Here is a 21,616-nt window from a genome sequence, read left to right as displayed (position 1 = left end):
AAATACTGTAACTTTTTCAAATTTTTAATTATAAATTGAAAATCCTAGGTTTGATTCAAGCTATGGCAACTAACCACTTGTGGTAGCACGAAATTCACAGGAAATTCAAATTCACCAAAGCAGTCGACAGTAACTCGCAGCGAGACCACAAAAAGTATCTGAACCTTATAGAAATCGTAAAAAGATTTATATCATCTAAATGAATTAATTTTCAACCTAAGATTGTGTTCCTGTAAATTGTAATCCGGCAAACAACCTCAGTCGACGGGTCGCAAACAGTGACAATTTTTACTTCAGTGACAATTGCCAGCTGACGTGTGTAGCACGTCGTTGGAGATTCTGTGGTAAAAGCACTTCGACGTGCGTGGCGCGTCTTTCCACCGCAAATGGTTAATAAACTTAAACTTTATGGAATTTGCTGAAACAACTATGCCTACATCTAATAATGATTTAGGCTTGCCCTCTACTTAATGAAACCTGTTGAAGCAAACTCTGTTGACGTATCTCTGATCAAAACTTGACATTTTCTTAGTGGAAAGTCAAGCGTTGACCTTTAGTTATAACGAAACAAGATAATTATTTATTAATTAGGACTTAATAAATAATTATCTTGAAACGAAAACGAAATTCACACTTGAGATTGCGTACGTTTAATGATCCTTACTATCCTTTCCCTAATGAAACTTACTGAAGACGCGTTGGCATAAATCTCGAATCAAAAGGTTACCACAAACTTAATGAAATGTATTGACAAAAACCGTGTTGACTTACATCGAGATCTGCATCTGTTAACCCTTTAAAGAGGCATTTTTTTCTAGTCAAATTATGTTAATATATATTTTAGGCTTGAAATTAGAATAAGAAAAGGGATTCATTTAACTTATTAGATAAATTTAATTTGATTAATTAATTAATTTGGTTAATTAATAATTAAGTATCAAATCAAGACACATCATTTTGTGTAAAATAAAGAACTAAAGCATCTAAGTTTCTGTCTTTCTAAAAAAATTTGTCAGAATTTATGCCAACCTACATAAATTCATACAAAGATTGATAAATTTGGTGGGAAGCATACTTCCCACGGCCCTAGAAAGGGTTAACCAAATCGATGCATTAATGAAATCTTTTGAAGTAAGCTATGTTAGTGTTTTCAGTTACTCTTAAATCCAGTGGTTTTAAATGTCATAATTTGTCCTTTAATTTTCTTCATGAAGAAAATTAAAGGACTTCTTCATGTTGTTAAAATCATTAAATTTCGTAATATCATTTCCTTTTTTTCTTCTTGAAGAAGATTTAGAGATGATTTTTTTAAAAAAATCAAAAGTAACAAAAAAATTAGACATGCATTCCTACGGGAACTGAGCAAAGAAACTCTTAATATAAAATGAAGGAGCAGAAAATAGCTTCTGTACAAAATAAAATAATTTACAGTTATTCCGAAATTTATTTATATATGTATTTTCCTACCAAAATTATTAGTTAATGAAAATTCCGCTTATTCAAGAATTCCGTTATACAATCACTGTAGAAAGATTTGTTTGAATGTTTATTATGTATAACAAGTAATAAAACAAACAACATTTAAATAGATGAATGTTTATTTTATACTAAATAATTCTCTTTTTCATGTTATTATTAAAATATATGCAAAAATCTATTACAAAATGCAAAAAAAAAACCATATAAAATAATTCCAAAGTAAATACAATTTATTCCATATACATGGAATAAATATTTTAGTCATAATGTCCTCGCAGGTAAAGAAAAAAAATATCGAAAAATTTAAATAGATATTTTTAAGATAATTTTTTTATGTTTTAATACAAGGAAATATCATACAAAAAAACAGACAAAGTTAAAATCATTTTTAAGGAACTTTAAAGAAATATTAGTCATCAGAGGTTTCAAAATACATAAACAATAATATATTTATATCAGTTTCAGATATAGAAATTTGAACAAGACAAAAATTATAATTTGATAAATAAAGCGAATAAATAAATATATAAACATATGTCCCATTAATTCTTTTCAACCATTCATATTCTTATGAAGTAAAAAAAAAATTAATCAAAAAATCAATATAAAATAGCAGGTGGATACTAAAATTCGGTCATCTTTTGAAATTCATCGTAGGTTACTCATATAAAGGACTTAACACAACGATTTTCCCTTCATTTTCAGCTAACTTTAAAATAAAGCCAACCTTCTTGAAATAAAACAAATTGAAATTTGTTTCTTAGAAAAATCTTTTAAAAGACCTGGTTTTAAAGAGAATGACTAAAAGTGAATAAATTTTCAACACCAATTTACTACAAAGCAAGAGGTATCATTATTAACGTTTAAATTTTAAACGTTTGTTTTTGTTTTATTGACTGTTAAATTATACGTAATATTTTTAAAAAAGAACAAAACTAGCAATAAAATATATTCAATAAAGCACTTTGAGTATCGGCAGTGTTTCCCAAAAGCACAAAATTGGTAACAATTACAAATTTCTTTGATAAAGAATTTTAGCTGTCGGCAGTGTTTCCCAAAGGAATGAAAGTAGCAATAAATACTGACAATAATATTCAATAAAGGACTTTGATTATAGGCAGTGTTCTCGCAGTGAATTCAAATTTCTTCAACAAAAGATTTTGATTATAGGCAATGTTCCCAAAGAGAGCAAAACAAATAAGAAGGACTAAACTCTTTAACAAACGGTTTAGAAAAATGTTTATGGAATTTGGATTTGTTCCGTCGTTAAAATAGTTTGTTTTTTGTTGAAGATTGTTTAAAATTTAATTCATTTCCATTTTAAAATATGCAAAGAAATGGACTTAAGTAGGAAACGAAGAAACATATCAGCAACGGCAACAAACATATAAAATTCTTCTCAGATTTTTCAGGCCTTGTAGTATGCTACGTTATTACCAAAGTAAGAGGGTAGGCCAAGAACTCCAGAAGCTGGACTTAAATATGTAGAGTAAGTAGAATAGGACTTAGCAGCTGGAACTGCTGCTGGAACAGACACGATTCTGGCAGCTGGTGCAGTGGAGATGATTTTGGTCACTGGAGATGTAAAGCCTTTGGAAACTGCAGGAGCTGCAGCGTAAGGTGCAGCCACATAGGCACTCTTGAGTGGGTAGCTAACTGGAGCTGACTGAATGACAGAATAGGTCTTGTATGATGGTACATATGAGTAAGTTGGCTGAGCGTAAACCACTTGTTGGACAGGGGGGAATGAATAGGCTCGAGGTGGGAAGAGAGATTTCTCTTCTTTTCCCTTCTTTTTCTCTATAATAAAACAGAAAATGCAAAGATTAAATGCTCATCTGGTATCCGAATGATAAAGAAAAGTAATTTGAGCTCTGTTCGTGTAAAAAAAGAGTCAAATAGCTGCAGTTGAAAGTCTTTACTTCACTAAAATTTTTAAGAACCTTAGAAAATGAATAAGAAATGGGATATTCTCTTTATATTTTTAATAGAATGAAAATTTATTATATTCTATTTATGACTGAAATTAAATATATAATGATTACTTAAAAATAAAGCCGGTTAAAAGGATGAAATTCAGTATATAATCTTAAACTCACAGACAGAATCCATTCAATGGAAGTCTGCTTGTAAACAAGATAGCTCAAAAACGTAGATGACGGTTTGATTCTATGGCACAAAGATTATTTTTGGCCATTCTGCACCAAACATATGATATTTGATAGATGGATAATATTTGGCACATGATTGAATAATTTTTGTAGATATGCATTAAAATTTACACTAAATCACTATCAGATTCACTATTAGTATGTGAAAATTATAACTCAAAATTCAGAAATAAATTAGATGTACAAATTTTAAGTATTTTTAACCCTACACTAAAACTTAGATCAGAGTCAAATTCTGAGAACAAGCTGCTGCTGAGGATTCTGATCTACCAGAGCTACAGATGAGGGCCAATTGTTAGAGGTACTTTTCCAAAATACATATTCGATTCTCTTCTATATACGAAGAAGTTAAATTCAAAATGATCCACATATATTGTGGGAGTCGATGGGAGAAGAATCCCACCACTCTCACACACGCAGTTTTCAATGTACAGCTTAATGAGATTCTTACCTTCTTTCTTTTCTCCTTCGCCTTCTTTGCTTTCTTCACTGCTGCTGCTACTACTGCTTCCCTCCTCTTTTTCTTCACCTTCTTTCTTTTCTTCGCCTCCTTCTTTCTCTTCTCCTCCTTCTTTGCTTTCTTCGCCTCCTTCTTTCTCTGCAAAGAAACATACTTTCGTTAAACCAACTTTTAGAAATTTATGAATAAGAATTAAATTGCTGTATCTTGATTATTATGGCCTAATTTTGTATTAATGTCTTTTGCCAAGAAAGAAACAGCTTACAATTTTGCTTTCATTTTGAATTAGTACTAATCGGTTTTAAATTAATTGTGATGATTGTGAAATTGAAATAATTGTTAGTGGGAATTTTCAGTGGCTGATTTTTCGATGGCGTCTGAGTTAAGGAGAACTACCGGTACAGACTGTTTGCGCAGTCTCGTAAAACCAATTACGAATAGGAATGAACAAGTAGCATTTACCACTCTCGATATGTATTTTTACCTATTCATTAATGACAGCGGAAACGAAAAATTACATTCATGCCTTAGATATCATGTTCCCTAGATATGCCAGTGGGTTTTTATGTATTCTTAAATTAACCAGGCTGCTATATTTAGAGAAAGATTAACTCAAAACCATCAGATGACAAATTCTAAATATTTTATATCAATTTTAAATTGACGTATAATATTTCGTGTAAGAGGTTTGTTTGACCATGAATAGAACAGTTACATTAATGGAATTGGAAGGAATCATATTGTTGACCATTCTGTAAATAATCAGATATTTGCTTGGTTATTATCTGTGCCCTTAAGAGAAATGATGATTAAAAATTTTAACATAACTAAAACTAAACTTTCTCAGAAGAATCTGTATAAGAAAATTGAATTATACAATGATTCTCACGATATTATTTAGAAGAAGTTAAACTGATTTTTAACACTAAACCTGCAGCGAGTGGTCAAATGATCGTTTTTCAATGGCAATTCCAATGTATTGATAAAATACCAGTATGTTGCTAAGAGAGGGAAAATCTCAGCCGAATTTGTAAATACGCTATCCAATTGAAAGGTGGTGGAAATGACGAGGGTAACCATAATCAACAACTCCGACCTGCTTTGAAGCCCATGGATAAATTTGAAAGACCCGACGTCTTCACAGCATTGTCGGGAACTATTATTAAGTCTTAATGACCATTACAAATACGGTACAACCTCTTCCGTAGGAAGCACGTTCCGTTATCTACAGGCGATAGCCACCCACATGATTTTTGTGTCCACCAGGGTGGCGCGAGAACCAACAACGTACCAAAAGTTTCTCATCCCTATATCAGAGGTAACCCAAAGGTATTAAATGGCAAGAGTAGATATTCTCATTTCTTCACAACTTGCTTACTATTGAAGATAAAAATGCGTTTCAAATTTAGTGAATTATTGCCTTATCATAACGAACCTCATTTTCTGTATCTGCCATCACTTGAAAATTAAAAGTCGATAATCCTCCAACCTTCTCTTATTGATTTTTTTTTATCAATAAACAAGAGATAAACATTTTATTGGTCTCATTAATTAAATTCCAATTCATCTTCTCTCAGGCCAACATTGGCAGCGATCCAGGCAATAATTAGAGATTTGTCTTAATTTGGGTGAATTATTGCTACATAATAGCCAACTGCTTTTACATTAAAACTTTTTAATAGCTGTCAAATTTTAGAAATTAAGATTCAATTAGATTCTTATGCAGTCCAAGATTCTATTATATTATTATTATATAATAGAACCCTTATTTTAATAATACAATCATTGATATAGAAAATACATACTTGATATAGACAAAAAAGATTTTACCTATGAATTCAAGTTTGGCGGAAGGAAATTTATAAATGCCAATTATTGCCTTAAATTACCATAAAACATTTTTAGTAAAGAAACCAAACTGATACTGAATGTTGCAGTAGTAACAGTGGGGCCATTAAGGAAGCATGTAAACGGCTAACATTCGATCACAATGCTAAAATATCGAGTGATAGTGAGTCCAGTTAAAAAGCGATCTGCTGATTTTCCACCCCAGGCCCAGTTGTATAAGACATCCAAACCATTCTACTCCACCAACCTTCTATTCAGTTAGGATGGGTTAAAGCACATGTGGGCTATAATGGTAACGAGGCTGTAGATTTCTTAGCCAAGCAGGCCATTTCTACAGGTAAGCCCGCTCAATATCCAGCTCCTAGAAGCCATCTTAAAAATACATTAAATAAACTGAGACTATAATGATAAGAAGAAGAATGGGAAAATGGCTCAATTGCCAGAAACATTTTTCAACTTATCCCCAAAGTCACCTTTTACTCATCATCTTGGAACAGACTAAATATAATCTTTGCAACTGGTTGTGGCCCTTTCCCTTCGTATTTCAAGCGATTCCATAATAAAGAATCGGATCACTGCTGCGGTGAAGTAAGCGATCCACTTCATTGTGCCACTAGCTGCCCTCCCACTACATCTTTTCATCTTAACAAGCCCATCCACGACCTAGAAATAATCTGGTGGATCAACGTTATAGTAAACAAGATGTCCAAAATCTAAATTAGAAATCTTGTGCGGTTTCTGCAAGATAACGAAGAATCCCCAGACCCAAGCCCTGAATAAATGTTTGCCTCATTCCTCAATCAAGCCCTTCTCCAAGAAATATTAACTTCATCAAAATTCCTCAACTCATACTCCTCACCGAACATTCCCTTTTTCATTATTGTATTTTATATAGTTATTATTTTGTGTACCGTATGTAAACTTTAATTTTTTTTTCTTTTTAATACATCTTTTCACGTATATCCACTCAACCGACAGGGAATCCTAGAGATTCCAAGTTCCAGAATATTCCGTGATGAAAAGAATAGTAGTAACAGTGGAACTTGTGAAACTCACCTTCCTTCTTTTCACCTTCTTCGCTACTTTCACTAGAGCTGCTTTCTTCAGAACTGCTGGAGCTGCCCTCACCACCTTTTTCTTTCTTGTCACAATCTGGTTGTTGAGCAGCTACCACGGCATAAGGAGAAGCATATCCATAGCCAGCATATGTTGGAAAGTAACTCAGGGCACCTGCCGAGGCACTTGGATAGTAATAGTAGTTGCCTAATACCATGCTGAGGGAGCAGAGGAGGAAAAATATCGACTGAAATAAAAAGATGTTGTCAAATTCTTGATGTGTTAACCCATAAACCATTCAATAATAAATCATAAAACTTTAAAATCATGAGCTGTGATTCTTTAACTTCTACAGTTCGAAGAATCTCTACGTTTCATAGCCCAAAATCCATTTTTGCAATTATGTTGGTCTGTCTATCAGATCTGAACCAGAATTGTAGATCTATGAATCAGAATTATAGTTTTGGTTCAACTGCAAATCTAATTTGCCGAATAGTTGATAGGTCGTTCCGTATGATGATAACTTAAAACCAGAAAAAGCTATGCAGATTAAGTTTTGTAAATGATTTTTACTTCATTACTATTGATTAATTATTACTGATGGCTTAATTAAAATCAATTGAATTGATCGTAATTACTATTAATGGCTGAATATTATAGCGAAATGTTCGTTTTTAAGGTATCACCAATGAATCTCAGAATTTGCTGGCTAATGAGTAACCCAAAGTAAAGTTTTCTAAAGAGATTATTGGGAGGATTATATTGATGATATGGGAGACCTTAAAATGAAGGAGTGGATTGATTGTCTAGTTAATCTTCTTGATTACCTACGGAATATTGTTGTACCCTAGTACTGGATGGAAGTGCTCTGCTTTGGTTAGGACGAAATAAGACTCTGCATATATATGTAGTTTTTAAACCAAAAATTGTAGATCTATACAAAATTAAGAAATTCATAAGCAAGAATTTGTCTATTTGACCATCCATGTACATATGAGCAGGATAGCTGAAAAATTCAATAACCTGGATAAAATTAAGCAAATGGCTTTATCAGAATCTGGATTAACTACTGGATTAATTCGGCGAATGATTGAATGTCTGTGGTTTGTGTATATATTTGTATGAGAACGAAAAAAAATCAAGATGTGACCAGCTATATAAATGAGATTCGCTATTTAATTTTGACATCAATATTTTAGATGTGAGCCGGTGGTTTGATTTAGTCAATCAAAGAGAAGTTCAAAATGCACACTCGATCATCTTCACTGCATTATACAAAATACCCTATTCACAACATTACACAAAATGAGGCATACTGCGATCGTGAATACATGCGAGAATATCGAGGGAAGTTTCTTGTTTATGAAGCTCTCGAATTTATGTTTGACAATCTATAGGTTAAAGAATCTCATTTCATGTTTAACTGTCATTATTACTCACTATTTTGAAACCATATTTTGGAACGAAGATCGTAAATATTTACTTTAGAATAAATGACACAATCAGAAAAATTGCTTTGATGCAGCATATTGATCTGCTTCTTTTCATGCTCCAGTGTAAAAAGGACAACAACTTAAAGTTAATAAAAATCAATTTTTATAATATCAACATGTCTCTTCCAGTGTTAATTAAAATTTCCATTCCACTCATTAATAACTTAGATTGATGTAATATATGTTTATGTATGCAAAGAAGAGTGTTATGAAATAAATAACTTTCGATGTAAACGCGAAATTTTAGTAATAGAATTGTCGTTTTGGATTATTTGAAATTAAATTTTATCAAACATTTTAATTACCATACTTGCAGTTATTTCATTAGATGCAATTATACAATGCAAAGTTTCATTGTTAGAAACTTGTTAAATATATAGAATATAGCAAAAACGTAGCGGGACAGGATGATTTAAAAGGGTTGCGACAAACTTTAAAGTTAGGCCTGACATATAGCAAAGCTAAATTTACTTAATCACTTATAGGCGGAAATGTCAAAACAAGGAGCAATAAAAACAAAATGAATGTACGTAAGGCTTGTGGAAATACTTGTTAAAATTACGCCCATAATTTTAGAGAAGCTGATTGAAACATATAAATGCCCAACCACACTAAAAGTGAAATATCCAACTTCACATAACTTTTGGAAATATTGTACAGATGATTTAGGATGAAATATAAATATTTTCGAAAATCTTTTGTGATATAAATGTATTGATACTTACCCACTTCAACTAGTTATAAGTCTATTATAGGTTAAATATTACCACTAACCAGTAGATATGACGTTCCAGCAATATATTCCTTTGTTTTATAATAACATATCGTACGCGTTCGTTGGAACTGTTTATAAACACTCTGCATATATAATTTATGAAGCATAATTATCTAATTCCTGTCAAATATATAAACATTAATAGCATATAGGAAGTGCCCCATTTCGTGCAAGTTATTAACGCGATTTTCAATCTTCCCAAAATTTAAGTAGAAAAACTGTAGAACGTTTTAAGAACTTTTACTCCAAAAAGATGAAAGACTGGAACAAAAGCACATTATTATAGTCCCCTCGCTATTGCTAAAATTTAAAAAAAAAATGGTTATTGAAGAAATGGAAAATGTAGGCTATTAAACTAAAGAAAAGTATATATAGATGAAGAATTAATAAAAGTGTGTTTTATTAGTTGTTTTTTTTCTCGTCAAACTTCCACATTAGTTATACTGTGATGATAATTAATAGCTAAGGTAGAAAATTCTTCTATTTAAAAATTAAAAGGCATTATATATTTTTAATATCCGTTATTCGCTTATAAGGCATTCTAAGACATTTTATTCAAAACTAGGACGAAGCTAGGAGAAACATTCGGATATGGAGATTGTCTGGCTGCTTCTGGACATCTGAGTATTTTACGCAATACAGATTGTTATAAAAGAATGCTTTAGACATATTGCAGATGCCAAGCATTTAAATTTATAATTCCGGTTAGCAGTTTTTCAATTATAGTACTTGTTATTTAATGCTGTTCTAAGTATTTCTATAAAAAAAAAAAGAATAGGTGACAAAAAATACCCAATAATTTGCCATAAAGTCAATACATTCATATTTTCTATAATTTTAGGCAGAATTTTCATTGAAGTTTCATATTACAGTTTTAAGTAATCTGTTATAATAGCAATAATTTCCAAGAGATCATCTGTTTTAGAGTCTACAAACTGCTTACAAGAAGTATAGTTAAAATCTAATGTTTCAAATAATGTCCATAAAATGAAAGCTGATTAGATACATAGAAAAAATGGAATATTTTTCAATTATATCTAATAAATTTTTTTCAATATAAGGTTAGATTTGGAATGAATGTAAAAAGTGGAGAAGTTGATAGAAACATTCCTCTTTTATGCTTATAAATTAGAAAATGTCTTTAGATAATTTTTAAATAATTTATGGCAATACCTTAATACACTTAAAGGGTGAATTTTCAAATTATTAAATTTATATTTAAAGCTCTATTATTTCTTAGTACAGCATATAAATTTTAAAAAATATAAAATACTTTTAGTGGAAATGATAATTTATAAAACACTTTTAGTAGAAATGATTTTTACTTTTATAATAAATACCGAAATTATTCAGAGAAAGAAGAAATATCGTAAAAAAGGTACTTTCTACATACAATAACTAAAATATATAAAAAAAACTACAAGCGGTCTTATTCCTATAATGACATAATAATGTTTTAAATCTGCAAAAGAATATAGAAAATGAATTAGAAATGCTTAAAATTTTCGGAAAAAAGTAGAAATGTTTTATTGAAAATGCACATTTTTTTTACTTAAATCATTAATAGTTGGCATTATGTTCAAATACATAAAAAAAATTCTTAAATAAATTAGAATCATATTCAGAACTATTTCATTGGGCACATTAATACGCCGTGGGGCTTTTCTTGTGGTAGAGTTAGTTGTTCTTTGAATGAAAAAAAAATCTTTACTTCATAAATATTTTGGCAGCTGAAAATTTGAAGAAATTAAACCAAACAATATTTATCCAAGCAAAATTTTAAACCCATTTTATGAATGGATGCTTGCATATTTCGAGATAAAATATTATTTAAATAAACTCATTAATAAAATTTATTACGTTATTTTTCTAGCCGTTGAAAACCTCAAATAACTCAATTAACATATTTTTTTCCAGTATAATTTGAAGTATAAAAGCTATGAAGTGAGATAAAAAGGCATTCAAAACAATACTTATATACCAAATATACCAAGTCGTCAAATATGTCAAGTCAAAGAATAAAAAATCCATAAAGAAAAAAAAATTCAAGAATGAACTTCGCGGGGCATAAAATAGCAATAAGTTAAAACGCAACAATGGCCCGTGAGAAAAACAAAAATATAGTTATTTTAATACATTTACTATAAATCTGTGAACAAAATTGCTGAAGGGCCTCTAGTCGACATGATACTAAATAATATTTCAAACTGGTGCGAATAAAAATATTTTATAACCTGTAAAATTTATAGAAGTTGCAATAAAACTTGTTTCATTGTCAACTCACTTAAAAGGTTACTATGTTTGTGGATATTTTGAGAAAAATAAATCATCAATAGCTCAAAGTGGATTTTCAGTAAAATGCTTATGTAAAAATAAAGGTTTTTCTTTCAGGAAGGTTCTCTTTCTTTTTCTAAATTAAATTAAGGACTTATTTAAATAACAGCATTAAATTTGTTGAAAGACTTAAACAAGTTAGCAATTTTTAATATAAATTGTTCCATAAGAATGATTAATAAATGAATTTTACCTGAAAAAAAATGATCAACATATAATCATAAAAACATCAAATAATGCAAAAAACAGTTATAAAAATAAATAATACATTTTCCATCTTTCATTTAAACGTCATGAATTAAATGTTGTTGACTGCCTTATCAAAGTTCCTTTTAATTCAAAATTAATTTGCTAATTTACTTATATCAACCATAATTGTTTTTAAAGCATTAGAATTAGGACATGTATCTATTTATTTTAATATCATAAATAGCATTATCATTCACTTCAGTCCTTATCAGAAGATAATTTACTAATTATGAGTGGAAAGCCCCAAAATTTAGGAAAATAAATATGTAAGGAAAATTAGTCTTTTATTTCTAAGAATTCCTATTAGTTTGTAATAAATTTTAATATGAAGTCTCCATTTAATACAAGCTATTTAAAAATATTTAAAAACGGCTGTTTTTATTTAATTTTCTAATAATTTTGAATGTTACTATGGAAAATTTTCTTCATCAATTTTTAACCAGTTATCCAAAACAATTAATTATCTGATCATATGTAAAAATGTATATACTGAAGAAGTAAAAACGATTAAAACATTCACCTGTAAGATTCGGCTATAGATTGGGAGAATTCAAATGGAAAAGATCTTGGGGGGAAAGAGGGGGATATCAAAAAGAATATTAAGGTTCACCAGAGAATCCTAAAGGAATTAGACACTGAGATATACATTTATTTGACTAAATGCTTCTTGATATGAATAGTAAATATAAATTATTAAAACTGACATTTTAAAAATTTAAAATTTAGTGAATAAAATGCTATTTTTATTTAAGTAGCTTTCTAATGATAACCCACATCATATATCTGCATATCTTGCTGTAATGAGCGAATCAGGCAAGTTAATTCATCTCTTAAATATAACTGAAGAAACTAAATGTTAATCTTCCCTGACAAGTCTACTCGCACTGTATTTATTCTTCGCTGGTACTGATCAATTATTGCATCATAAGTATGTTTAGAAACAGTCTGATATGTATCAGTTATTTCAAATATGCTTCGGAAAAATTGATTAATCCTAATAAAAATGAAAACTTTTCTTTGCTTTTAATTTGTACATTAAATAATATATACATTAAATACATTACATTAAATAATATAATTTAAAATTTAGTAAATAAAATGCTGTCTCTATTTAAGCAGCTTCCTAATAATATCCCACATCATATATCTTCATATCTTGATATAATGAGTGAATCAGGCAAGTTAATTCATCTCTTAAATATAACTGAAGAAACTAAATGATAATCTTCCCTCTCAAGTCCACTCGCATTGTATTTATTCTTTGCTGGTACAGACCAATCGTTATATTAAATTTATGTTTAGGAACAATCAGATATTTATCAATTATTTCGAGTATGCCTTAGAAAATTTGATTAATCCTGATAAAAATGAAGGCTATTTGCTTTTAATTTTCAAGATATTAAAGAGTATACAGAATACAAAGTACCAAATTATTTTTTCTAGATGATTAACTAGTAAAATGCTATCCCACATCATATATTTGCAAATCTTGCTATAAGCGAATCAGGCATGTTAATTCATCTCTTAAATATAACTGAAGAAACTAAATGATAATCTTCCCTGTCAAGTGTACTCGCACTGTATTTATTCTTCGCTGGTACAGACCAATCATTATATCAAAAGAATGTTGAGGAACAATCAGATATTTATCAATTATTTCAAATATGCCTAAGAAAATTTGATTACTCCTGATAAAAATGAAAGTTCTTTGCTTTTAATTTTCAAGGTATTAAATAATATACAAAATATTAAAATATTTTTTCTAAATGATTAACTAGTAAAATTATTTAAACTGACTATAAGATACTGACTGTAAGACTTGAGTATAAGGATTCTGAACCTAAGAAAATTTCACAAAAGATCATTTCTTGATTGTATTGTTACTTTACTCACCAGTTTAGCCATTCTGTTTATTAAATGTCGGAACAAATCCAAGCTATACCTTCACTCTGAGCGAACTAGTAACTTTTGCAGTAAGATTCACCTTATATATGTGTATAAATATATGAGCGCCTCCCCTAAATCTTAAGTTTCATTTTCATACTCATCTGACAGCAGTTCGGAATTCCTTTGACCTGTTTTGTGATGTTTTATTGCACTTTCGCGCGTAAAAAAGAGAGCTGTCTTATTAAAGTATTGTTTTCGGGACGAAACCTACCCGTAAACGGCCTTGATGCCACCTATGTCTCCCTAAACTTCAGCGTATTGTCATCGAAAGTCCCGCAGAACAGTCAGATTACACAAGGTTATCAATTTATTTTCGAAGATTCTATTCGGATGAAGAAGTGAATAATATACCGCTTCGCTGGTCTTTACACTCGGAGGCAAAGAAAGACAACATTTTGTTGTAAATTATTTTGTAATTCCGCTGAGGATGCTGATTTCATTCAAGGTTAACCGTCGCGTAGTTGACTTCGATTTCAGTTATTTAGGTCCAGATGAATGGAGGCACTGAAAGATGTGTATAAAAAATTAGGAGAATATCTGCATTGCATAATGGCGGCGGATGAAAAAAAATCGTCTGCGTTTTCAATGGCTCCTGTTCACGCTGTAGAATATGCCAAGCAGTTCTTTATCTGTCATTCTTTTACAAAATTAGTAGCGGGCCATGATGACAAGAGCATTTAGTTAAAATGACGTGAAAAACTCCTCAATCGTTAAATCTCATACTCGAAAAGGCTTCTAATTTATAACTTTTTTTTTCTGAAATACCTAGACTTCATAAATGTTCACACGGGAATGGCAACTGTAACGCAACTGAAAATTATTATCTTGCTAACAAAGGCATGATTTAGTGAGCAATAAAAATTCACTGTTTCATCCACGTGGAATTAACATCAAGCTATTAGCATAAAAGTTACTTCATTAAAGGAAGTGAATAACCTCTGAATTGACTGCACACTTGAATTTCTTAAGAATTTGGAAATTCACCATTTTTTGAATGTTTCAATGCAAGTCATTGCAACAGAACTGTTAATAATTTTAGAATATTAATACTATTTTTTCTATTTCGGATAAAATCTCCAAAAAGTTATACGGCTACTATAACTTGTCGTTTTAATAAGGCTTTTATATAAGCAAAGAAATTTTGCAAAGATATATTCAAGTGAATATTAATCTATTAATAACCTGTTTACATAAACTTGCATTTAGAACTTCTTATTTTTCGTAAATTATTTAATCAGAGGTCTTGAAGGGAACCAATTTTGTCAAACATTTAATCAAACAATAAAAAGCACAATGAGATAAAACAAAACTAAAAAATATAAACAAAGTATCTTTCAATTCAAGTAATATTGAGATTTTCAACAATTTAATATTAAATTTAATCAAAACAATTGTGATTCCCGTTTAAAAATCTTAAATACTTCATCAAAACAAAATTGCCTCGTAATTTTTATATGGAATTTTAAAATTATCATAATTCCAATGATGATAGAAAATTAATATGATACACATTGATATTCTGTTATTAATTACAGTACATATATATAAAACAGTATATTATTAAAATTTATTTATTTATTATTAACAGCATATTAATATTCTATTATTATTAACAGTATATTCTATACGGCAAGCACGCATAACTTCAAACAATTTCTTTAATGGAGCTTAAATATTACTGTTAATTTATTATTTTTTTAATTTAAGTTTCAGTATATGATATTTACTCCTTTGTTTCTCAATATTTTTTAATTGCGATATGCAACTTATGTCCTGAGGGTTGCCTCGTTTCCATGAAACTGAAAGATCAGTAAGAAATTTGGTTACAGAAAGTAGCTTCTCACTTAACCCTTCAAGTTTCAAATTAGAGTCTGATATGTAAAATAGACCACTAAGAACAAACCATAAAGCAATCAATAAGATATTGCTACCAGGAAAGGAAAGTTACTAAATATTTAATAAAATATCTCTAAAAACTTAACCAATGGAAAATGAAGAGAGACACCCCAAAGCGAAACAGTTTTTTCCATAGGAATCTAAGTCAAACAGTCCAAACAGCTTTATTCCGAAAAGAATATTCAAATAAATTTATAATATTGTTGCTTATAATGAATGCATTTCTTATAAGAAAGTTGTCTAAAGAAAATTGTTGTCTATAGCAACGCCTCAAAATTTGGCGAAAGTGAGACACAGCATTATCGTTAAAAAATTTGTATCGCAATTTTTACGAGGCTACTGCCTTTCTCGCAATACAATGCACTAATTTCCCTACGGTTTCATCATCTTCCTTATTTCACTGTAAGATTGTTGCATTTATTATTTCTTTATCTTCTGACAAAATCCCCTCCAAAGCTTTTTATTGTGATACAGAATGTAGTTTTTTTTTAATTCTTCCGTAGTTCTGATAGTGTTCTTTCACCAGTTTATCATTGTTCATTACTATCTTTTCTCATACTCTTGGCTAGAATAAAATCTCATCGATTAAGACTCCACAGGTATTTGCATAAACCCTCGGATCACGTTTGAGAATGCTATCCAGCCAAAACTAATTCCATATAGATATGAGAGGTTTCATCAAACAAGCACTCAACGTATACTGAAACAGACCAATCCAGGATGTCACGTCATGGTATCTCCTCGAAACTCGTTCTGCGAAACATCGCTCGTTAAACTAGTCACTTTTTACAATTTTGTTTTGAGAGTTACTAATTCAGCAAATTTGACTATATTTTTGCTTAACGGATGCAGGTTAATATAAACATGGCTCAAAAACCTATTTAATCATTCTTGTTTAATGAACATAAATATTTTTTCGCAATTTATTCAACATCTAATGTGCAAATAATTTTCCATGTTCTATCATCATATCACCCACATAAACTAATTTCTAACTGGTGCATTTGTTATAAATTGAATTTGAAATTGATAATGAGTTCACATTTAACAATACGAAAATTCCAAACCAGAGAAATTAAAGCGTCTTGCATTTGGGCTATATAAGCACCACAATCGCTCTATTATGAAATAGTAAATCTTTCCAAACGTAGATTTCTCCAAAACGCTATTTTGCGCATTACGAATTAACTTAGTTGTTTTTGCTTATTTTGTTAAATGCTAGAATTTTGCTCGTACATATACATTACAAACACTAATGCATTGAAAATGAAGTCAAAGAAATCATACATATTGCAAAAGCAACTGATGGCGAAAAATTTTTAGAAATTAGAAAAAGAAGAATTAATTCTCCGTTTGGTGATCAAGAAATAATGAATAACGAATTGATGATCTTCTTGAACACCAATTAATAGTGCCAGGAGCGATTCTGAAGACGAAACGCTTTTAACTTACAAGAATTAAACAAATTGTTGAAAACAATGTGAGAAATATCTGATTTTACAATGAAAATTGATTCATTAATTCTTCGAAATTACTTTCATCAGTCACTGACCTTAGTATGTATCATTATGTTCAAAACAAATTATGTATCATTATCTACATATAAAGCAGCAATACAAATCCTTTCGAATTAACATTTGTTCTTTTTTTCTTTCTTTTATTCAAAATAATATGCTGGTTGCCAGTTTTTTTTTAAATCTAAACATATTTTTTTTAATTTTAAGTACGTATAATACACTTTTTTCCCCGCAGGAAGTTTGCTTTGTTCGGACGCGTTTTTGCCGTGCGCAAAGTGTAATAATGACGTAATCACCACGTTCGGCAGGGTTATTGTATTTTCTATTCTGTTATGACGCCATTGTCCTCAATACGTATCTTTTTTTTTTTTTCTTGGATGGTTGGGGTCTCCTTCGAGGTTTAAATACAACACAGATTTCTACTTTTTTCGAGTAAGCATGTAGCAATGAAATTTGTTTAAATTAAATTAAACAATTACGCATAAATTATTGCTATAAAAATAAAATAATTATTCAACTTAAATTAATGGATATATTATTTTAGATATTGCTCTCTCTCTCTCTCTCTCTCTATTTGTGTGTGTGTGCGCGCGCGCGCGCACGTGTACACATTCAGCTAGAAAGCCAATCTCGAAACGATTTTGTTCTTGTTGTTGTTGTTGTTGTTATATTGTGATTAATTAAAAATTAAACGAAATTTTAACATTCTTCCGCCACATCTTTCGAAGATACAACAGTAAAAATTTAATTTTTACAACCTTATTTAATTTAATTAAAAATATTTTTTTTATATTTTATTAAATTTTTATATTTTTATTATAATTTTATTTAAAATATTTTTATGTACATTTTTTGTTGTTTTATAATTAAGAGTAAATTTTTGAAAAATTAAAGGAAAGATATATGAACTAAGTCCAAAATATATGTTGCTGTGTTATCTTGGATTAAAGATTCAAATGTTCTTTAAATTTTTCAAATACAGAAAGATTATTTTTTTTTTCTTCGCTAATAAATTTGTTTTTAATTATATGTATTGTTCTATCATTCGGATTTAGTTGATATTCTGTCGCATTGTAACTATACTGTGGATTTCAGTGTATTTTTTAGACGAGGTCGCAATCACCTCATTACATGATATCTTACAGAGCTCAAGTTCCAAATATATATTTTTTTTTTCATTTCAGGGTTGTATTGTTTGTTTCATTCGGATTTTATTGAGTTTTTATAAAATTAATTTTTTTAGATAAGATTCTTTATTAAGGATTAGCCATCTTTGAAGACTAGCTTGTTCATCTGAAACATTGATTTTGTCTAATTTTTTAAATCTCTGTTGCATAATTTGATACCCATGAATGCCTCAAAAAAGCATTCGTATGTATCAAATAGTAATAGACATTAAAGCAGTGCTATATTAATAATTTTATGTCTGTTTTGCTTATTATGTGCTTGAACTCGGAAAGAATAACATATGTAATTCTAAAAAAAAATTGTCTTCTATCTCCAAAGCAATTTAACGGATTTTTAAAAAAAATTATCATTTCTTCCGAAAGCTTTTAAGAATTAAAGCTAAAATTCTTGCATCTGACATTCTAATTTCAATATCTTTTTAAAAATATTTTGAGATGATTATAATACATTTTTTCTGATTTAAAACAAGAAATATAAAGATATTTTATTCGTTGGTTTTAATTAATTGCTTTCTTGATGAGTTCAAAGATTTTCTTGATTCCCTAATTTGGGAAAAAGTAACTCAAGAATTTTGAATATTATTTTCACCTTAATTTAAATTCCAATGGCATCGTTTGCAGAAATTTTTTTTTATTTCATTATTTTTCCCCTTTTCGAGCTTTTTTATTTTTATTTGAATGTTCCAAATTTTATCGTCTGCAGTTTAGCAGACGATATTATTACCACAAAGGAAAATAAACATGTAAAATCAATATTATTTTTCTATTCAGCTTTCATTTTTTTTTTCATATTATTTTGGTTTTTGTTTTGCTGATGATTATTATGTCACGGATAAACCATGACATAATAATAAATTTCTTCAGTTTCTGTATTATTTAATATTTATAAAAATTTGTTTGACAACTTTTACGCAACCAAAAATATGCTTCATTTATATTATAATTAAAATATATAAAAAATTATACCTAAATTATACAAAAAAAAAACTGTCGAATATTTAGCAAAAAATATTTGAAATTTTACATAAACAACAATGAGAAAAATCTTAATTCATCAAAAGCCTCAACAATCGAAAACATCTGAGAATAGCTTAAGTAATATTTTTCGAAATTTGGATAGTGTCTGTATACAATCTGATTTTATATTGACCTTAGAAGCCATCTCTTAGAATTATAGGTTGAATTATAGATTTACAATCAGAGAATTGTCTAGAATTAAACGTATATTCAATGGAAACAACAATTACACTTGTAATAGTATAAGAATAGTAGTTGCTTTTAAGAAAGTACGTTGTTCGATTGTATTTTCATCTCAGCTGAATAATTTATTTATTATATAAGATACGAGTTATTTCTGAAAGATATTGATTTTTCTTACGGTTGAATACATGAATAAATGGTCCTTCAATTCTTGTAGGGCACGTTCTCATTCAATATGGAAAAAAAATTTGGAGGACTCCAACCTTCCATAAGATTTACGTATTAAAAAAGGATTTTTGGCATTGTAAAGGGCATTCAAATAAATCTTTGTATATTTGAGGAAGGAGTATGTGTAGAATTATTTATTTTTTGAAGTAGAAAACATCATTATGGGAACATTAACGAAATCAATTTCAAAATCAATCTGAAGTTGTTTTTCCATCCAATTAAGTTAAATCGGAGATAATTTTTATTGTCACTCTTAATTGAAATTTAGTACGTCGTTATAGTTCAGTATTTATTTGAAGAAAGCACACTACATAGATTGTCGCCAATCTCTAAAATAGTGTAATATCCAATCCAATCTCAATTATAATAATTAAATCATTTTATTTGTTGGCAAAAATGTCATTAACTAATAATTAAGTATTAAATTTGCAAGAGTTTTTAAATATAAGTCTTTTATATAATATATATTTTTAAAAAACAAAGAAAAATCACATACATTTTTAAAAAGTTCCTGAAGTAAAAAGTTAAATTTAAGTAAATCATTAGTTAAGTTAATATTTAAATTCATTGAGCAGCGTAATTAATTTGTATAATCATTAGAAGAGTAACTCTGCAAAAGACAATTCTTAGGACTTCAAAAAGCATAAATAAGTGACTAGGCTAATGAACAAAAATGCTGATTTACATATTTACAAAAGTATGTAAATCAGATTTCAGGATGAAAATCGAAATACTTCTGTCGTGGCTGGTTCGTGAGTGCTTTGAATAAATAGGCAAATAGAAAACTTAACAACAAATTTATTGCAGATCCATCCGTTCGAGTTACTCTGCTCAGTAACCCCGTCTTCTCCAAGAGCAAACATTCGAATGACATCATTCTTTTTAATTACACTCGCGCTAGTTGTCTAGCGCCATCTATGAACGTTTATTTCCTAACGCTTCAAAATCCAATCACTACAACTTCCATGGACACAATTATGATTAAATTAAAAAATAAAATAAAATAATGACAAAAATAAAAAATGTATATAATATAATGGAGATCTGAACCTCTAATTCGGAACATCGCAACCTGATAAAGTTTTAATTTTGATTCGTTTATCTTTATTTTATTTTTTAAATACATTTTTAATTATATAAGCAGCAATAACGTGCACACAAAAAATGTTTTTAATATAATCGTAATATGCATGAGTATAAATTTAATACATAAAACAATGGAAAGTAATTCTGAAAACTATATACAAAAGTATTTTTTAAAAATCACGAATAAAAATTTTGAAAATGAATTTTTAAAGTAATATTTTTCAAAATTATTGGGAAAAAACTCTAAAATTTGTATTTATTTCTTACTTAAAATCTAATCAAAAGGAAAAAAATTTTACAGCGAGCATCTATTGCCCAAAAAGTAATTACTTGTTAACTTTGGTAGCCAATAGTTGCCCCTTAGAGTTTGGTCAACTTTCGTCATATAAGTCATATTATACATGATGCAATTTACAAATAATACGCCAACCTACAAACTTATAATGTAGCATATGTTATTCGCTATCTCTAGAATATAGTATGTCATGTCGTATTTCCAGAGGAATACCATTAAGAGTTGGCAAGTTGCCAAACAGAAATATTGGAAGAATCGCCTATGTAAGATGGCTGAATATAGCAAATCGAATTTTATATTTTTACTCTGAACTACTTGATTCAATCTCGCAGTTGAAAAAATATTACCTAAATTTGTAATAAAAATTTATTTATATTAAAATGTTATTCAAGAAT

General features: G+C 29.1%; 1 protein-coding gene across 1 annotated transcript; it reads right to left on the bottom strand.

Annotated features, from left to right (window-relative positions):
• Positions 1-1,750: 1,750 nt before the first annotated feature.
• Positions 1,751-13,856, bottom strand: LOC129971068 (neurofilament medium polypeptide-like). Its single transcript, XM_056084539.1, has 4 exons — positions 13,759-13,856; positions 7,015-7,261; positions 4,102-4,248; positions 1,751-3,279 (listed from the first exon to the last, which is right to left on the bottom strand). Exons 1-4 carry the CDS (start codon positions 13,768-13,770, stop codon positions 2,888-2,890), a joined length of 798 nt encoding a protein of 265 aa, XP_055940514.1. The 5' UTR covers positions 13,771-13,856; the 3' UTR covers positions 1,751-2,887.
• Between the last annotated feature and the right edge of the window lie 7,760 nt (positions 13,857-21,616).

Source organism: Argiope bruennichi, chromosome 6 (assembly GCF_947563725.1).
Source record: "Argiope bruennichi chromosome 6, qqArgBrue1.1, whole genome shotgun sequence".
In the NCBI taxonomy this organism is placed as follows: domain Eukaryota; kingdom Metazoa; phylum Arthropoda; class Arachnida; order Araneae; family Araneidae; genus Argiope; species Argiope bruennichi.
This window is presented reverse-complemented; position numbering and strand designations above follow the sequence as displayed.

Coding starts and splice junctions, on each gene's coding strand:
- LOC129971068 (XM_056084539.1), bottom strand. Junction 4,249..7,014: donor AGAAGGTGAAAAGAAGGAAG/GTGAGTTTCACA, acceptor GTTTCTTTGCAG/AGAAAGAAGGAGGCGAAGAA. Junction 3,280..4,101: donor CGAAGGAGAAAAGAAAGAAG/GTAAGAATCTCA, acceptor GTTTTATTATAG/AGAAAAAGAAGGGAAAAGAA.